Raw genomic sequence first — 17,644 nt, 5'->3', positions numbered from 1 at the left:
CCAGCTATAAGGGTAACTACTAACTACACCTCCTGATCTATCCAGCTTGAAGGTAAACTACACTTCCTAATATTCTATCCAGCTATAAGGTAAATTAAACTTCTTGATATTCGACCAGCTATAAGGTAAACTAAACTTCCTGATATTCTATCCAGCTTTAAGGTAAACTACACTTCCTGATATTCTATCCAGCTAGGTAACCTTAACTGCTAATATACTTATCAGTTACAAGGTAAATTTAACTTCCTGATATTCTAACCAGCTAAAATGTAAACTTAACTCCCAATATTCTTTCCAGCTACAAGGTAAATTAAACTTCCTGATATTCTATCCAGCTATAAGGTTCATAAGGTAAACTTAACTTCTTAAAATGGAAAATCTATGTTAACAAAACTACAAAAAAGGCTTTTTAAGTTTCCAATCTCAATGTAATCACCAATTAATCATAATTTTAACTTACATAGACCTCCTTTGTCCAGCCCATCATATTTTGTTAATATTTTATTAACAATTTCACCTGAGAAAAAAGCAAGATAACATTTCAACCTGGAACTTATTGTTTTTCCCTCTATCTCAAAATAAAATTTTTGTCTCATGGCCAATTTCTTAGACGTTCTACCATAGAACCAGTCACACTATGGTTACGCTTTACCAGAGCAGTGTAAATAGATAGATACGAACTATTGTTGTACCTATGGTAACATGAGNAATCGTACATTAATAAATCTCCTCACATTGTTTCTGCAGCAAAAGTTCGGAAATCACTTGAATAAAACAAATTTTTTTTTCAATGATAACAGTTATGCATTCGCAATCAGACAACGGAATTAAAAAGTACCATTATGAATCTTGCATACCACTTTTTATATTAAATGTCACATGAAATTACGTCAATGTATGGTTACTTTATACAATAAAATCAAGTAAATACAGAGAAAAAAACTAACTCAATTTTCCTCAGAAATTGGTAAGTTCAATCAAAACCGGAACACATATAACTTTGTATCTAATATTATTAATCTTTTACACGTGGGCAAATAATATCCTGATATAATTGAAGTCACAAACCCAAGGAGAATGATAAATCACAGAGACTACATTTAAAAATCAAATTTCTTATCCACAACAGTACCCTTAGATCTTAAGGGAATCCTCTGGTTTCTCTAAAATGAAACGACTTGTGATTCGGATGCCGAAACAACTGAGGAAATTGTTAATTTTATACACTAATCAAGCTAGACAGACATCAAAACAAACGGGGATTACAACTTTATCTATATTTTTCTACTTTACTCGTCTTTCTATTTATACCCATTAAGCGTCAAACGGCTGAACCGATCGGGCCCAAGTTGTGTGGGGGACCTTACAACATTGGGAATGTTCATGGATACTAAAAAAATCATAAAAAATGTGTGTCCAAAATTACTTTATTTAATTGCGTAATAAAATCTTGAACTCCGCGAATTTATTTTTTGATATTGTTTTTTAATGCATAGAAAGAGAAGATGCTCATAGATAGCTAGGCACAATTAAAAGTTAAAATAGAGAATGGGCGGGATAGATATTTATCATTATAAGGGGATGATGCATTTGATATACCGTCAGAACTATGCACATCTAGCTACATTCTACACAAATTAAAAGTTTTAAATAGTTTATGCTGTCAAGCCAGGGATTACACACAAGAAGTACATTAAATAAGACAATAAATACAAAAGTTGTATTTAAAACAGATTTAAACTGTTAACGGTTTATTATAAATGAATCAACACAAAAAGATACAGTAAGATAAGAAGGAAATCCAAGAATTCTAATATTTTAACCAGGAGTGGATGGTCGAAAATGATAAACGAAATATTGAATACAATTTTAATCTTGATGCGAAGTTGGTAAACATTTTTAAAGTTCAAACAACAAAATCTATGAATATTTTATAGTTTTGAAAGGTTTAAATTAACGAAAAATAAAAAAACATTTATATTTCCAAATCAGTTTACTTTTTATCTCGATAAACCTCAGGGAGTCCCAACACTGTCACAATACAATTCCTTGAACCTTGAATTCATCCTTGCGACACCTTCTCCGTATCCTCCTTCTCCTGCTTCACGTTCACCTCCGAGAAGTTAACGTTGCCGATCTGTTGATCGTATCCTGTATCCTCCGGTTCCTCCTTCACGTTCACCTCATCACCCCCACCGTTCTCCCGCTCACGGCGCCTACGCTCACGAGAGCGAGATCTAGAGCGCTTACTCCTCTTCTTGTCACGGGAGCGGGAGCGCTTACGATCACGGGATCGGGACCGCTTTTTACGGTCCCGAGATCGAGATCGTTTCACTTTACGATCCCGTGATCTTGATTTTGAGCGCCGGCGACTGGCGTCACCGCGTTCACGGCGCCCATCGTCACGACCGGAATGACGGACGTTTACATCCGATCCACCTTTTCTAGTTCCTCCTAGACCACCACCTGAAAATATTCACTTATGAAATAGACAAGAAACACATACCCGTGAATAGGTTGATTAATCCCCTTCAGAGAATACGGTTCTGCGGGATATATTCCCCAAAAACCAACATGGCAAACTAAGGACAAATTTCTGAAAAAGAAAAGAAAAATTCACTTGCAAGACCGAAAAAATAAATTCTTCAATGGAACCTCCTTTAAACACAGAATTCAGAACAGTTCATTTCACAGGAATTTATTTAATATGAAATTCACGAGAAAAAATGTTATGAAAAAAGCAGTCCTAAAACAAGTTTATTTTTTTACCCATATATGCAAATACTTCTTTAGACCTTATCCAAGATTTGTAGATGAAAACAGTACTTTAATAATCATACAAATAGATACGATAAATATTTAAGCTTTTTAAAATACATTTAGGTGCATGTTTACCACTAGGGCTCTAAGCTTCGTCCAAGTAAATATACACTGACAGACCNTCATGACTAGATACAGATAATTTTTACGAGATAACTAATGTTGTTTTTAGACCATAAACAATATGAGCAGAGTTAAAAACATAACAACTTATCTTCATGAATAAATCCATGAATGAAGGAACAAATAAACATTATCAGCCGCAAAAAAAGACAAAAAACCCACGATTATTCAAGTTTAATTAGAATTTTTTTTTTTTCAGATTTAATAAACTGCGAGAACAATTTCAACTAATTATCTAGAGAAGACTCAGCCATACTGGAGAACTATGAGCTATGAAAAGAATTTAACTGAATTTGAAAGAACATTTTTTAAAAACTTCGCAACCAAAATATTATATAATTCACATTTTTTAGATGGTCGGAATTTCCTACCTAGTCGACGTGGCAACCAGCCCTTAACAGTCCTTCCTCGTTCAACATCGACCAGGACTCGTCGGCCGTCAATCTTCTTCCCGTCAGCGTGTTTATACGCAGCTGTAATGGACAAATAAACCTCAATTACCTGATAATACTCTAGAGGGCCGGGAGGGAAACTTTGGAAATAAGAAAAATTGTAATAGAACCTAAGCGATTCGAGATTTTTAAAGGGATTTTACAAAATTAACAAATTTTTTTAGGCCGGAAAAGGCAGAGATAATTAATTAAAAATTATGAAGAGAAAAGTTTAATTAAAAAATCGAAGTGAAATAAAAAATTTAAAAAAAGAATTTCTACAAAGACAAACTATGTTATAAAACTGGACTTTTTATTTAAATAAAAGTTGACATCGGATCATATTGCACCATTAAAAATTTAACAATATTATGATCAAGATTTTTCATTATTTATGACTATTTATACCCCCAACCCTTCCCATTTCGGTGTTTTCTTGATTCCAACAATATTTTGCGAATGTTATTCCAAAAATATTTAATCAATTTATCAAAAGATTTAGGTATATGAATGACGTTGATTTCAACAAGTAATCGTAAGTTAATTTAGTGTTGTAGACGTCTAGAAATAACGTCTAGATATTTAATACTAAGAATGAAATCCTAAAAAATAATTTTATTAAAATTCATGAAACCCTTTAGTCTGAAATGAAACCCGTAAAACTGCACAATATTATTGAAGGTTTGAAATCTGAACTAGAATCCTGAAACCCTGTGAACATTGAGTTAAGTACGGCGCTGAGTCAATATCTAGTTTGATGGTGGATTATTACCTATTCAAGCCATACCTACCCAATACTTACATATGGCTTGATATTCCTCACTGAAAAACTCTTTTTTTACCTTTTCCCGTGGGATTAAAGTTGCTCAACTCGCAATACTTACAGAATTTAAACCAATTTCTTACTTTTTTCAACCGTAGACCTTTCAGTGTGTTTAACATGCCAGCTTATTACCCATTAAACACATTGCGTGAACTCGAACATTCAGAACAGTTTATACCCAACATATTTAATTTTTTCAGAAGGTTCAATTAGTTTTTTCCTTTTTTAACAAAATGGCTGAAAAGTGGAGCAAATTTTAAAATTGAACCACAATACGCAAAGACTGGCATGTTTTGAATACAAACCTCCACCACCATACAAACCTACTTTGGAAACAGTGGACTCAAGATCAAGACCCCAAGTCTGAATCAAACAATATTAGTCAGAAATCTTTAGAATCACGGGACCTACTCTTAGCAACTTCCCTATATCTAGTCCGGACCTTTTTTATTATTATCTAAAAACCCCTTATGAACACCCAAATTGGCCTTTTAGTATTTATAATATCGCTAAACTTTTAACTAATCCTTCCTTGCGTTTTGTAAGACATTAAATTTGAACGATTTCGAGAATGTTACATATTGGCAAAGTTAAATGGAGAAAACAGGGGACGATAATGATCATGTCCGAAAATTGAAAGTTTTTGCTTATCAATCCATCCTTCAAAAAAATTGTTTAATTTTTTTTGCAAACTTTGAAAAAAATCCATCTTAGAAGACTTTTGAACTGTATTCATTCAGTCTCCAGTATAATAAGATTTGAACTAAAAAACTTTGAGATGAAACATCTACTCCACGACTTAAAATTACAATGTTTACAATTTTTTTCTATCAATTCAGATTAACCAGGAAATATTACAAATAGGCTGGAAGGTGGACATTTGATTTTAGGTTATAAGCTGGGTCTAAAGAAAGCAAAAGTAAAAAGAAACTATTGCAAACAGTTCTTAAAATCCGGAATATCTAGAAAGAGACAAACCCCGGGCCTTACATTTACCGTATGATTTTGATTCATAATCCTACCCCGCAAAAAAAATTATAAAAGATCCTGCTGTACTCCAAATATAAATGCATGAAGACCCTATATAGTAAAATATATAAATTTAGCATCTAAATTCTAATAGTAAGCAGAGTGACGAAACCATAATATCACCAAATCTAAGCATTAATATTATCATTACATATGTTCGTATCTCTACACTAACACGAGTTGCTCAATTCATCTACTACTTACTAAAATGTATCTGTTTCTATAAAGGAAAACCAATTGTTGAAAGAATCCAGGACATATTTCCACATTACTCCGAAATTTTATCAGCAGCATTAAAGGATTTTAGAGAAGAAGATATTAGAGGAAATAAGGACTAGGGCAGTATCGTCCCCTGTAGAAAATGAAAACCCCAGTTATAAAAATAAATCAAAACTTACAGTGCATATCTCTCTCGCTCTCGTACTCTATAAAAGCATACCTAAACAAAATTCAACATTACAATCAAATATTTCATGAAGAATAAAAACATGTTTTTATGAAATGAAAATTAAAAATAGCCCCAAATATTATGATTTCTTCATTGTGCATATTTTTCCTTTTAAACTACTTTATAGAAAATGTATTCGGGATACAAATTAGGCACAAAACAAAACAAAAAACAGTGCTTAAGATCCATTTCATTTTGGTGCGGACCCGGGTCTACGTCAAACATTTAATTAAGATTTACTGATTTTTTTAAAGCAAAGTAGTTTTTCGAATGCTTAATCTTCCTTATTCCGCTTATTTTCATGATAAAACTCAACGAATCGTTCAAAGAAAAGGATATTATAAATAATCTCTCTTTTTTCAACAGTTTAGAAATAGGCTTTGAAAGCAACAAGTTTTTTTTTCAGTAGATAGATATTTTGCCCCTTGGATCCGCAAATTTCAGCGGGTGCGGGTCCAGGAAGCCAAAAATGTCGAGGATCTGAATCCTAAGCACTGATAAAAAAGTATTTCTTACCCTCTTGGTTTTCCATCCTTGACATTTTGAACGATACGTATAGATTTAATCGTACCATAGGTCTCGAATTCTCGCCTAAAAAACAATGTATGAGAGAGAGAAATTAAATCTAGGGAATGTCCAGAAGCTCCGTAGTCCAACGTCCGATTACCAACGATACCATTGATATCCGTATCTTAGATTTTTTAATTATTTATTTGCAGTATTCATATAAGATAATGACTTGCAGATTTCTGTTCTACAGAAAAAATTATTAATTTTTAACACTATAAAACAAACGATATCCTACAATTTTTTTTTTAAAAAAATTGTACCCGTGTGTATCAGACATGCCACTCTTTTCTTTTAATGAGACAGTCGCTCAAGGCCGAAATATCTGTTAAAATATGTTTTCTCTTCAGAAAGAATGTTTTTAATCAGAAAGTTTAGAAGCTTCGATTAGTTATAATTTTAAAGCCGGATGGCATAATAGATAAGTGATACAAAATTCTTACCTCATTTTACTCTCACTAGTATAATAGTTAACTCGGGCTATAAACAGAGTTTTAAATGGATCTTCGGTCGTATCTTTTCCAGAATTAGGATCCCACAAGGCAATTTCCTAACAAGTACTTAAATCAGTTTATTTTGTTAGTTTTGCACAACTATAATTATGCATCGTTATTTTCCGTTTTGAAACATTCAGAGTATTAAGGCTTTAAGGAAACTTCACAAAATCTGAAAAGTAAAAAAAATTACTTTCAAACTTTTGTCTTTAAAAATTGTAAAAATTTTAATTATAGAAAAAGGTATAATCTTAAAGCATAAACGGCATATATTCTGATAAGTCAAAATTCTGCACAGTAAAATTAGAACCACGTAAGACTTAGTAGATTTTTAGTTTGGCCTCCTAGAAGCCAGAAATCCTTAATTATTAAAAAAAAGTAGATTAAAAAATATCGCCACTAACAAAGATAAAAACCCATAATGCTTGTTCCTGAGGAATCGAACCTACTAGAGCCTAAATGCGAGGTTCCTGACTAACGACTATGAACCTCTTAATACACGGCCCCTAGAAGCGAACCCCTATATGCGTGGTGCCCGAAAGTAAACCATTGTTCGCGTGGTAAGCCGCCGCGGAGGCTTTAAAAGAATGACCCCTATGAAAGCGAGTATCCTTCTAATGACTAACATAAAACCCTCTGCATTTTTAACTGCTGGATACTCAACCCCGGCAGTTCAATAGTAATTCGTAATAACAAAAATACAAAAGTAGTGGTAAAAAAATTCTAAAAAATAGCAATTCTCAAATCTAAATAAACAAGACTCGAACTTTAAAGTTTGTTGAATTAAAGAATCAATAAAATATTTTTATTTTCGGTTTCTCCATGAAAATAAAAATTAATAAATGGTTGGCGTGTATATGAATTAGTTATTATGCGAGCTCGATATCCAATATCACAACTCCATAGTATAAATATTTAACTAAAGGAATAAGGTTAATTCCGTTGATAAACTAAAAACTCAAAATATTATTAATAATAATTCTAAGAAATCACCGCTTGATGAGCATAGAAACCATCTTGAGCACTGAAGGCAGAGTTAAGATTTAATAGTTCCGCCTTCTTTTTAATATTAAGAGATTTTACTTAAATCTAAGCTTCAGGGCGCTTAAAGCACCCTTTCATTTCCTGGAAATAATTTTAGCTTCTAACTTTTGCTCTGGTCGGCCAATAAAAATAATTTGTGAATTTTTCATTTCGAATTGGGGCATTTAAAAATTAGAAAAATTACAACTATTTTTCAGGATTCACTCCCCCCCCCTGTCCCCCGATAATGATGATGTTCCATAAACCTTCATTGAGCCCAAAAAATGAGTATCGTTGAACGAAACTCCTGAGTTTCCTTTTTGGGGTCTAACATTTGTATAGATTTTGATTTAAGAGATTCCAAAAAAATGGAGAATATGATAAATTAATTAAAAAAATATTCTTAACAAAAATATTGATATCCACAAAATTGCCTAAGGTAAACCCGGATTTCAAAACTGGTTTTGATAACGATAGCCTGTTTTAAGTTTAGGGCTCTGGGGTCATGTGAGGTCCCACACGAAATTTGGACCTGATCGGTTCAGCCGGTTAGACCGTTAATACAAGCAAAGTATATAAATAGATTATAGAATAGATACCTGTTCTAGTTTGTAGGCAACCTGCTCAGTTTTCTCTTTCTTCCTTCTCTCTTTCTTTTCCTCCCGAGTCTCAACCCTGGATATGTATTATTCCGTTAAACACCTTTAAATAACTTGAATTCCGTAAATTGAATCAAAACTAACATTGACTTAGACTTGACTTCAGCCAGGGTGTGTTTTATTCCAAGGTCAACCCCCCCCCCCCCATTCAAAACTGCATTTTGGTTCCCAATATTTAGCTTTAAAAGTTAAAAATAGTTTGACAAGTTGAAAAAAATTGCAAGATTATTCATTTGCTCTTCCCCAAATCGTATATGGTTTCCTTTTCAACTTATTTTTTTACAGAATCTAGTAGATTTTCTCTTTTACAAGATAAAAATTCTATGGGTTCCCTATCAAGTATCAATTTCTGTCAGTTTATTAAGTTCAGAAGACATCGATTATATTTAGAAAAGGACTGTGAGTGAACCTCAATACATAAATGGCAATGTCCGATTTACTAAAAAGGTTTGTCTGATCAAGTATGATTAAATAATCAATGTTTAAAATTTGGAAAACTGATAAATGTGGTTTCACTTCAGAAGTAACAAGCGCGCGCATCTCTACTTTGAGAAACCGTACAGAAGTGATAAATAAACCCTTTTAAACCTAGAACAACAACAATATCTTCCACATTATTAATCAGATAAAGGTTCAAGGGTACCGTTGTGATTCTAGAATTGCCTATTTTGCACTTGTCCCTTGAATACGGGAACAGTCCCTTTAATAAAAAACTTACTCTACTGCTGCTGGAGTATCCACAGGATCCTCGAAAAGATGAACATATTGTGCAATACCTGAACAAATTCTTATAATATTTTATTAGATTAATTGAAAAGGGTTTTTGGGGGAAATTATTTAATATTCCCCTCCCCTCTCAAAAAAGAGCACCAGATCTAGAGTAATATTTTAATGCGCAAGAAGCAATATGCCTTTTTTTTGCTCATTACAGATAACCAGTTTTGTATGTGCTATACAATTGCAGCAATTTTGCAACTCGAGCTTATTTCCATTAATTAAAACAATTTATTAAAATTTAGAACGTTTTTTGTTTTGTTTTAAGGGTAATCAAATGATCTGCTTCCTTATAAGTGCATTTTTATCCGTTGGATGATTTTTAACAATTAAAACTCTTGGGGGCAATCCAATGTTGATATTTCGCATGCAGCCTTCCATTGTGGTCCCCCGATACCCGGATCAAGAATATTTGGGATCGGAGTTAATAACCTTCACCATATCAACATATTATTTCACTTTTTGGAAACAAAGTCACAAAGTAAACTAAAATCCAGTTTTTTCCTTAAAACGACTATCACATGATGCAATGCTTATATTGGGGGGCCACATCTGACATAGAACGTTTGCACCCCATTTTTTTGACCTGTATAATTAAGATGCCTATTTCTTCCACCTAATACCTGTATAGTTATGCGTGACTTTCTTCTCGTATGGTAGTTTCTCTGCAGGTGGTAGGTAGGGTATAGGGTCCCTTGGGGCAAACAGAGCTAGTAGGTTCGGGGGCAGAAACGCCGTCATTGCGTCTGAAATTTAAAAAAATAAAATTTATATAAAAAATAAAACATAACAGGTGATCATAAAAGGGTATCAAATGTGACTCTTTAAGCTCTATATAGGGATAAAAAGATTGTTATTCAATTATACACTAACAGTTAGTCAGATGCCATCTTAAATTTGCTGTCCACTCCTGGTCACCCTGGTTAACTGGTGATATCGACGTCTTGTATGTGTTCAAAAATGAGCAGTCAACCTAGTGGTGGGACTAGTGAGACAAACCTATGAAGATAGACAATCCAGATCAATTTAATTCAGACTTTAAAAATCCTTAAATGAATTGACAGGGTTGACCCCGCTACATGGTACAATATCACCCGATTAACAAGGAATACTGCTTATAAAGGCAATCTTTTATCGAATCGATCGAATACAGACCAGCGAAAAAACTTCTTTACAAATAGAGTTATACCGGTCTGGAATGTCATACTGACGGAACTTAAAAAAAGAAATGTGAAGATATTTTTGACAGGAGCCGAGTAAATAACGTTTCAAATCTGTGCTTTGAATCAAATACACTGGGAGCTAGAAAACATTGTTTGTATTTTGACTTCGCTAGCAAGGGAATTGTAATTTGCATCTGGATCTGGACTCAACAGTGAACATGTTCTAGTTCCCATTATTCCAGCTGTCCGACTGACACATTCTACTGTGAATATAGATGGTATTTGACAAGACAGATTGCGGCGAGCTCTTTTCCAAACTCGTCGAGGACGACCACGGCGTTCATCATCTTCTCCTCCTCGGTATTCTCAAATATGCTCTGAAGGGCTCCGCTATTATCACCCAACAGTTTTTTCCTGAATAAAAAATATAATATATATATATATATATAACCATGTTTATTGATAATCCGTAAAATTGTGTATTAATAAATATGAAAAACTAGACTGGACAGGTTAATAATTTTTGAGTTTTAGTTAAAAATTAGTTGGACTTAAAATCCAGTTGGATATAAGCTTTCTTCAAATTTCCGTAATGAGCTATTGGACTAGACATTAAAAGATATCGATAAACAAGGATTTTTACATCTGACATAAGAGTCCATAAAATGTAATGTCGGTTAAAAGTACTCAAAGTGTCTAATACAGTGAAACCCTTACTAAAGAATACATCAAAAGAATTCATCAAATGTCACATTCTTCACTTTCTGATAATGGAATGTTGCAAATATTTAGTTTTTAATTAAATGATTATATGGAACTCTTGCTATTTATTTATTTTCGCAAATACTGAAATTTACGTAATATAGTATAAAACTCATTGAAAAATTGTCCAAACGACATTTGATAAATTCTTCCGATGTATTCGTTATTAAGGGTTTCACTGTACTAAAATCCGTGACGAGCTGCGAACCCTAGTGTTCCAAGGAAAAATTAACCAAGCGGTGGTCAAAATCATTATAAATTGTAAGAAGAGATATATCTGCAGACAGATATGTTACAAATAAGTGGAATTATTTATTAGGAAGTCGCTGTAAGTCTTATTCGTGCAAAAACATCTTCTTCCGGGACGCTTCCAAGACCTTGCAGAGAAATTTAATAAATACGTGGATATAACGCAATCGAGTTCAGCAGCGCAAAATAATTTAAAAATCAGAATTTTTTATATTTTCTTTCATCGAAAAATCGATGATTGCAAAAACCGACACCGCACTACGGATTAAGTCGTGTCCTTACTAGACAGACATTAAATGAATTGATATTTTATTCGATGAATTATCAAGTAGGTGCATTTAGCACCGCCGTACTGCAAAAAAAGATTATGTTCAACCATGAAATAACAAAAAGACGCGCAAGTTTAGAAAATTTAATGAACTTTCAGCGGCATCGTGCCGCCAAAAAAATAAAAACGAGAGAAATAAAAATTATAAAAATGGATTGGGTAGAAGAGTTTACTACGAATTAACATAAGGAAGATGAATCCCCTAAATCGATGCAAAACAAGAAAATAAAAATACTGTCGAGGCTTACCTTGCATGAAGCATCTTCTTTGGATAGTGTTTAATACTTGAACATTTAACTGTCGCCTCGTTCATTACGCTCCTAGATAAATAAAAATGATTCGATTTAAAATCGCGTTTAAACTTTCACGTAAATCTGAGAAGTTTCACAAAATTCAAACTTGTTTTTTAAAAAATCATTTGCTTTCCTAGTCACATTTTGACCCGGAGAAATAATTAATGCAAAAAAAACTCAAAAATAGTTTATAAATTATAATTGTTAATTTTGAAAAAATGCCTTTAGAAGTACAACAATCTTTTAAAACACGAACCATGTTTTTTCTCAACAATGTGAATAAGTTACTTCATAATTATTTTTTAGCATGGCAGAATGGAAAGTTATGACAATTTTGAGATGGGACATCAGTAAATAAAATATTTACTACATTTGAAAACCTATCCACGTATTTTTTTTCTAGTACTAGATAATACAATTTCAACAACGTTGAAGACCAACTGAAGAGAAATAAAAACAAAATAATTGAAACCCCCGAGTCTTGCATGTGGGAAAACTGACCGTCGGAAAACGGTCAATCTCATATCGAAACTATTGTCAGTATGAAAAGGATTCATGTAAAGGTTGTGGTATTTATTTTCACTGACTTGAAGGGACTATGAAGGAAAAACTATGAATTCGGTTAGATCAAAGAATCTAAGTTTGAAATATTACAGATTTGCAACATCAGGTTGCAAAAATCAAACTCAATTCCTTTAAACTTATTCTAGATCTCATTCATATTTGTATCTAGAGGGTTCATGGCTAGATCAGAAAGGGGGTTCGTCCAACATTAATCACAGGACTCCTTATACTAGAGTTCATCCTACTCAATATGCCAAGGTACTGTACTGTACTGTACTGTACTGTACTGTACTGTACTGTACTGTACTGTACTGTACTGTACTGTACTGTACTGTACTGTACTATCAATAGTCATCGATTATTTTTCAATCCATTCGTTTAAAGGTAAAATTTCATAATATTTTTGATTTTGTTTAAAAAAAAATAATATTTCGCTGGCACTGGATTTTCGAACATTCCTGAAAAATATGAAAATTCGTCATCTTCATTATCAAAAATCCTATCAACAGGAATAAATTTTTTCAAAAGTAACTATCAGATCATAAAAAGTAAAAAATATTATGAAATATCAACTATATACGAATGCGTCAAAAAATAATCGATGACTATTGGTTGTAATATCAGAATGATTTGTATAGAATTAAATTGATTTATTTACGATCCGAGTTAAATATTGCAACTTTCTGAATTTGCATGGAAGCTCAAATTTTCTGGATTTTCTAACTAGCCCATGCCTCTCACTTAAGGCTGAAAGCAGGCTAAATAGGGAAGACACTTGCTTTTACAAAGAACTAGGTGTTTGTCCGTGGGTCTTAATTATTAAAGAAATTGTAAATGAACGCCTGATTAATTTTAATATTTTACATAAAATACATTGTTACCATTACAAAAGAATTCCTAAAATCCTTCATCCTTTGTTGATTTTTCTTAACGACGCCATTGTTTAAGAAAACTTTTTTGTTTTGAAATATCTAAAACAGATACTCAACTCCACTTTTTCACAATACAAATANTCTAAATAAACAATAGAAAATGTTCTAGACTTACTTTATTTAAACATATATATTGGATGGCAAATATTAAAAAAATGTGTGTAATGAGACAAATATGAAAATTAAATAATAAATATACTCAAATCTATAAAACATTCGAATGCTCCGCCACCCCCCCCCCATTTATTTACCTTGGATAAAAGGAAATTTACATCTTCTGTTTGAAGAGGATCTTCTAATTCTTCCTCTTCTTCCTCGTTCTCCTCCTCCTCCATGTCCTGCTCCTCTACAAGGATATCCTGGTCCTCCTGATCTAGGACCTCCTGCTTCTCTTCACCAAACACAAGGTGTCGAACCTGTTAGCGATATAATTAAAGGGACTGTTCGTAATTCTAAAAGACCTTTCATTTAAGAGTAGCCTATCCGACTCCCAACGGCTTTAAACTTTTGCTCTAGAAACCATGCGGAAAATACCTTAAGTTATCTATCTTAAAAATTTACAAACTCTGTCAATTTCTATTCTAGAAATTGCTGCATAAACCTTAAATCTACAAGAATTTTTTTTATAGAGAAAACGCAATTAAAATTAATAAATTCTTCTGCTCAGAAAAAGGTTTAAGTGGTATCATTGCCAAGCTGTTTAACATCTATAAATCTAAGATTACTTGAAATTACGACATTCTTGACAGGAGATAATGCTGGGAAGAAATAAAATAATAAATAAATCAATAGAAGAAAATGTTATGTAATGCTTTTCCATATAATAAGCTCTTCGCTTGTATAGCTTGCCAAACGGCTGGACCAAATTAGCTGATTTTTTTAAGAAACAATTTTTTCTTCACATTTTTTAAATAAATTCAACGGCAACGCCGCGCCTGGCACTTCAGCTAGTTATTCCTGATTTTGACTTTTTGAAAGATAATCTTTACACTGTGTCAGTTTACCAGTGACGTTATAAAATTTAGGGTTATTTTCTGCAAAAATAGATGATTAGATGTAATAAACAAGTGATTATTACGTAGAATAAGTTAAACCTCTACTCTTAAACTTTAACTGGCAGATAAGAAATGTGGTTCAACTTTTTCAACCTAGCTCAGCCAATTCAGACTATTCATTAAATTCTATTGCCGGTTTTATTTTTTAATGAAACCGGAAATATTCTGTGAAACCCTGCATTGCTCAAGAACAGTTAGAATATTTTAAAACATTGAGAAACCGGAAATATTCTGTGAAACCCTGCATTGCTCAAGAACAGTTAGAATATTTTAAAACATTGAAAAATTCAAGTTCAGGGAGAACCAGGGTCGTATTTCGGAATTACCCCCAAAACTGATATTTGGACATTAAAAGAAAAGTTTCTTTTATATCTTCTCACCAAAATCAACCCTTAAAAATCATTTTATTTCCCCAATTCAGTGAACAAAACCCCTCGATTTTTCCCCCGCTCCATGCAAACAAACCCAACTAGTTGAAAAAAAAAAAAAATATATATTTTCAACAGGGGGACCTAGGGGACGAAAGTTCCACTGGACCCGCAATATTACTAATATATAGATCCACGAATCCAGATTCAATTGACAAAATTAAACCGCAACATCGGAACAAACAACTTTGAATATCGAGTTGAGTAAGATTGTTAAAAACTTCCCTTGGGTTATCATTGAATGATACAAATAGGCCAAAACTAGATAATTAGATTTTTATGATTTTGCTAATTTTCCAATCCATTTTATACAATGTGGATTCAGGGATACCCCCTGACCCCCTGGGAAGGGAGGGGGATAATTATGAATGCTTAGGGAAAAAGGCGAACAATTTGACATTAGAATACAAATTTTCCCAAATTTTAGTTTGTTTCTTAAATTTCGCGAAAATTTCTTGAACTAACAGATTTAAAAAAAGGATTGAACCCCCCTTCCCCTCCACACACACCAAAGTTACCTGCGCTAGCCGAGAGAATATTTTTCTCAGTAGGTATCACTATACTAAATCAAAGAATTATTTGAAAAGACGATATCGAATTCGTCACTGAATTCCCATGTTTTTTGGGACACCCTGAATAAGGCTGATAGAATTTTTTTGCAGTAAATGTTAGATTTTTCGAGTATTATGTGCGTATTTTGGCGTTAAAGATTGGAGATAATCTAATATGAAATGGGACGCTCTGTAGGTCAAGCAATCAATAGAAAATAGTTAACATGATCAAACAATATTTCACATATGGACATAAAAATAATTCAAATGAGCAAAAAATAGTTCAAATGAACCAAAAATTAGTTCAAATGAGCAAAAAAATAGTCTGAATGACCAAAAAATAGTCTAAATGATCAAAAAGATAGTCCAAACGAGCAAAAAAATCGTTCAGATAAACATAAAATTAGTTCAAATGAGCAAAAAAAAGAGTTCAAAAGAGCAAAAAAATAGTTCAAATAGACAAAAAATTGTACAAATAAGAAAAAAATATTTTCAAATAATTCTAACAGATAGTTCAAATGAGTAACTTTTTTTTAGTTCATTTGAACTAAATATTATTGTTTATTTGAACCATTTTTTTGGACCCCTCTTCCCCCCCGCGCATCATTTTTGTACATGGCCTAAATTTCAGCCTGGAGCACGAAACTGTTTCCTATAAAACAGTGGTTCCAGAGGTTTCGATTGAAAAAGTGACGAGAAATTAAAATAGTTAAATAATTAAATAAAAGAAATTAAAAACTAATTATGGAGCTGGCCTGCAGTCTTTAATTATTTGTTGTACTGTTTCGAAAAATGTTAGAAAACATATTCAGAAAACAAATTACAAAATCTTTTTAACAAAACAAACAAAGAAACCAACAATAAACAAAAAAGAAGGAAAGAAGACGACAATTATTCCATTAATTTCTGTTTACTACCGTATGTTTACTACCGTATGTTTACTTACCTTCCAGCATCCTTGATATAAAGATCGTATCCTGATCCTCGGAATTCGTCAAGCCTCAGTTCATCATTGACAAGATAGAGCCACAAATTTACAATTCTGAAACAAATTCATTTCTTATCAAACTAGTCATAAGTCAACCGTTATACTAACTTTCATTTTTGTGCCTAACCAAAATTACAGTTCAACAAATAGAATTACCATTTTTCAAATATCTAGAAGTGTATTTAAATCTGCTTTTTACTGGTTATGACATACAACAACAATACTTTAGTGGGAAATAGAATAATAATATAAATAATGAAAATCCCTCCCAGTTAGAAAGACGACTGTTAGACTCAAGTTATGGTTTTAATCAGTCAAATGAACATGAAACATAGCAATAATGAAGTACACAAGGCCCATTTCACTAAACAAGTTAATTTACTAACTGCCCCACCCCCTTAAAAACAACACCAAATACACAAAAAGATGTACACTATACAGGTCCCACTGTTAAACCTGTGAATATTTGCTGGCGCCATCGTTCTACTGAGATTACTTGATTCTGGGCTTTCTTTCCCGTTGTCTTCTGAATCTTCCTAAATGCATTAGGCTTGTTTTTCTTTTCTTTCAAAATTTAACATGCAAGGCCAGGCACTTAGGCTAGTTATATATAATACATATGCTTGACAAATAAAAAGTATGCTCTTACGTTGGGTTGACTACTCAGAGACTTTGACCTTGATATTTTCCTTGACCTTTCATCCTCGACATCTGACCAGGAGCTGGCCTCGACCTCAGCTATATTATGTACACAATAACCTCGGTATTCTAAAAATATAAGTTAATAGTTTTCATTACAAATAACTACTTGGGACTGGAGAAATGAGATGAAAAAGGGTCAAAATTAAAGGAAAAACAAATTTCAAAAGGAGAAAAAAAGAAGAAATAAAAGATAAAGGGGAAAGAGAAATTGTTCAATAAGCAGAATGTCGAATAAAAGATAATTATGAATGACAAATTAAGTTTAGAGAAGAGAAATCTAAGAATAAAAGAGAATTATAAAGAAAAAGTAAAAACAAGGATGAAAAGATAGGACTGATGAGAATGATAAAAGAATAATTTACACACACAAGGATGATAACAACAGAAAATGGTTTAAACGGGAAAAAAGGGGCTGGTGGAGATGGCACATTTGATGTA

The 17,644-nt window shown here is 32.7% G+C and overlaps 2 protein-coding genes across 3 annotated transcripts in view; both read right to left on the bottom strand.

Moving 5' to 3' along the window:
* Positions 1-1,409: 1,409 nt before the first annotated feature.
* LOC111711854 (U1 small nuclear ribonucleoprotein 70 kDa) lies at positions 1,410-12,013 on the bottom strand (the record flags this gene model as incomplete). The annotated part of the gene is given in 9 exon segments (XM_023486315.1): positions 1,410-2,466; positions 3,315-3,416; positions 5,625-5,665; positions 6,191-6,265; positions 6,685-6,791; positions 8,358-8,433; positions 9,136-9,193; positions 9,815-10,768; positions 11,942-12,013. Coding segments are annotated over 8 exon segments (981 nt in total). The 3' UTR covers positions 1,410-2,062.
* Positions 12,014-16,449: 4,436 nt separating this feature from the next.
* Positions 16,450-17,644, bottom strand: part of LOC111711856 (protein FAM160B1) — a 14,422-nt gene continuing 13,227 nt past the window's right edge. For both annotated transcript variants that reach the window (XM_023486318.1, XM_023486319.1), the window contains 3 exons: positions 17,154-17,272; positions 16,961-17,040; positions 16,450-16,558 (listed from right to left, as the gene is read on the bottom strand). In XM_023486318.1, coding sequence (XP_023342086.1) covers positions 16,459-16,558; positions 16,961-17,040; positions 17,154-17,272 — 299 coding nt within the window. In that variant the 3' untranslated portion in view covers positions 16,450-16,458. The remainder of the gene's footprint in view (positions 16,559-16,960; positions 17,041-17,153; positions 17,273-17,644) is intronic.

This window comes from Eurytemora carolleeae, unplaced genomic scaffold (assembly GCF_000591075.1).
Source record: "Eurytemora carolleeae unplaced genomic scaffold, Eaff_2.0 scaffold1193, whole genome shotgun sequence".
Classification (NCBI taxonomy): Eukaryota; Metazoa; Arthropoda; class Copepoda; order Calanoida; family Temoridae; genus Eurytemora; species Eurytemora carolleeae.
The sequence above is the reverse complement of the archived record's forward strand: the minus strand, read 5'-3'. Positions and strand labels throughout refer to the sequence as shown.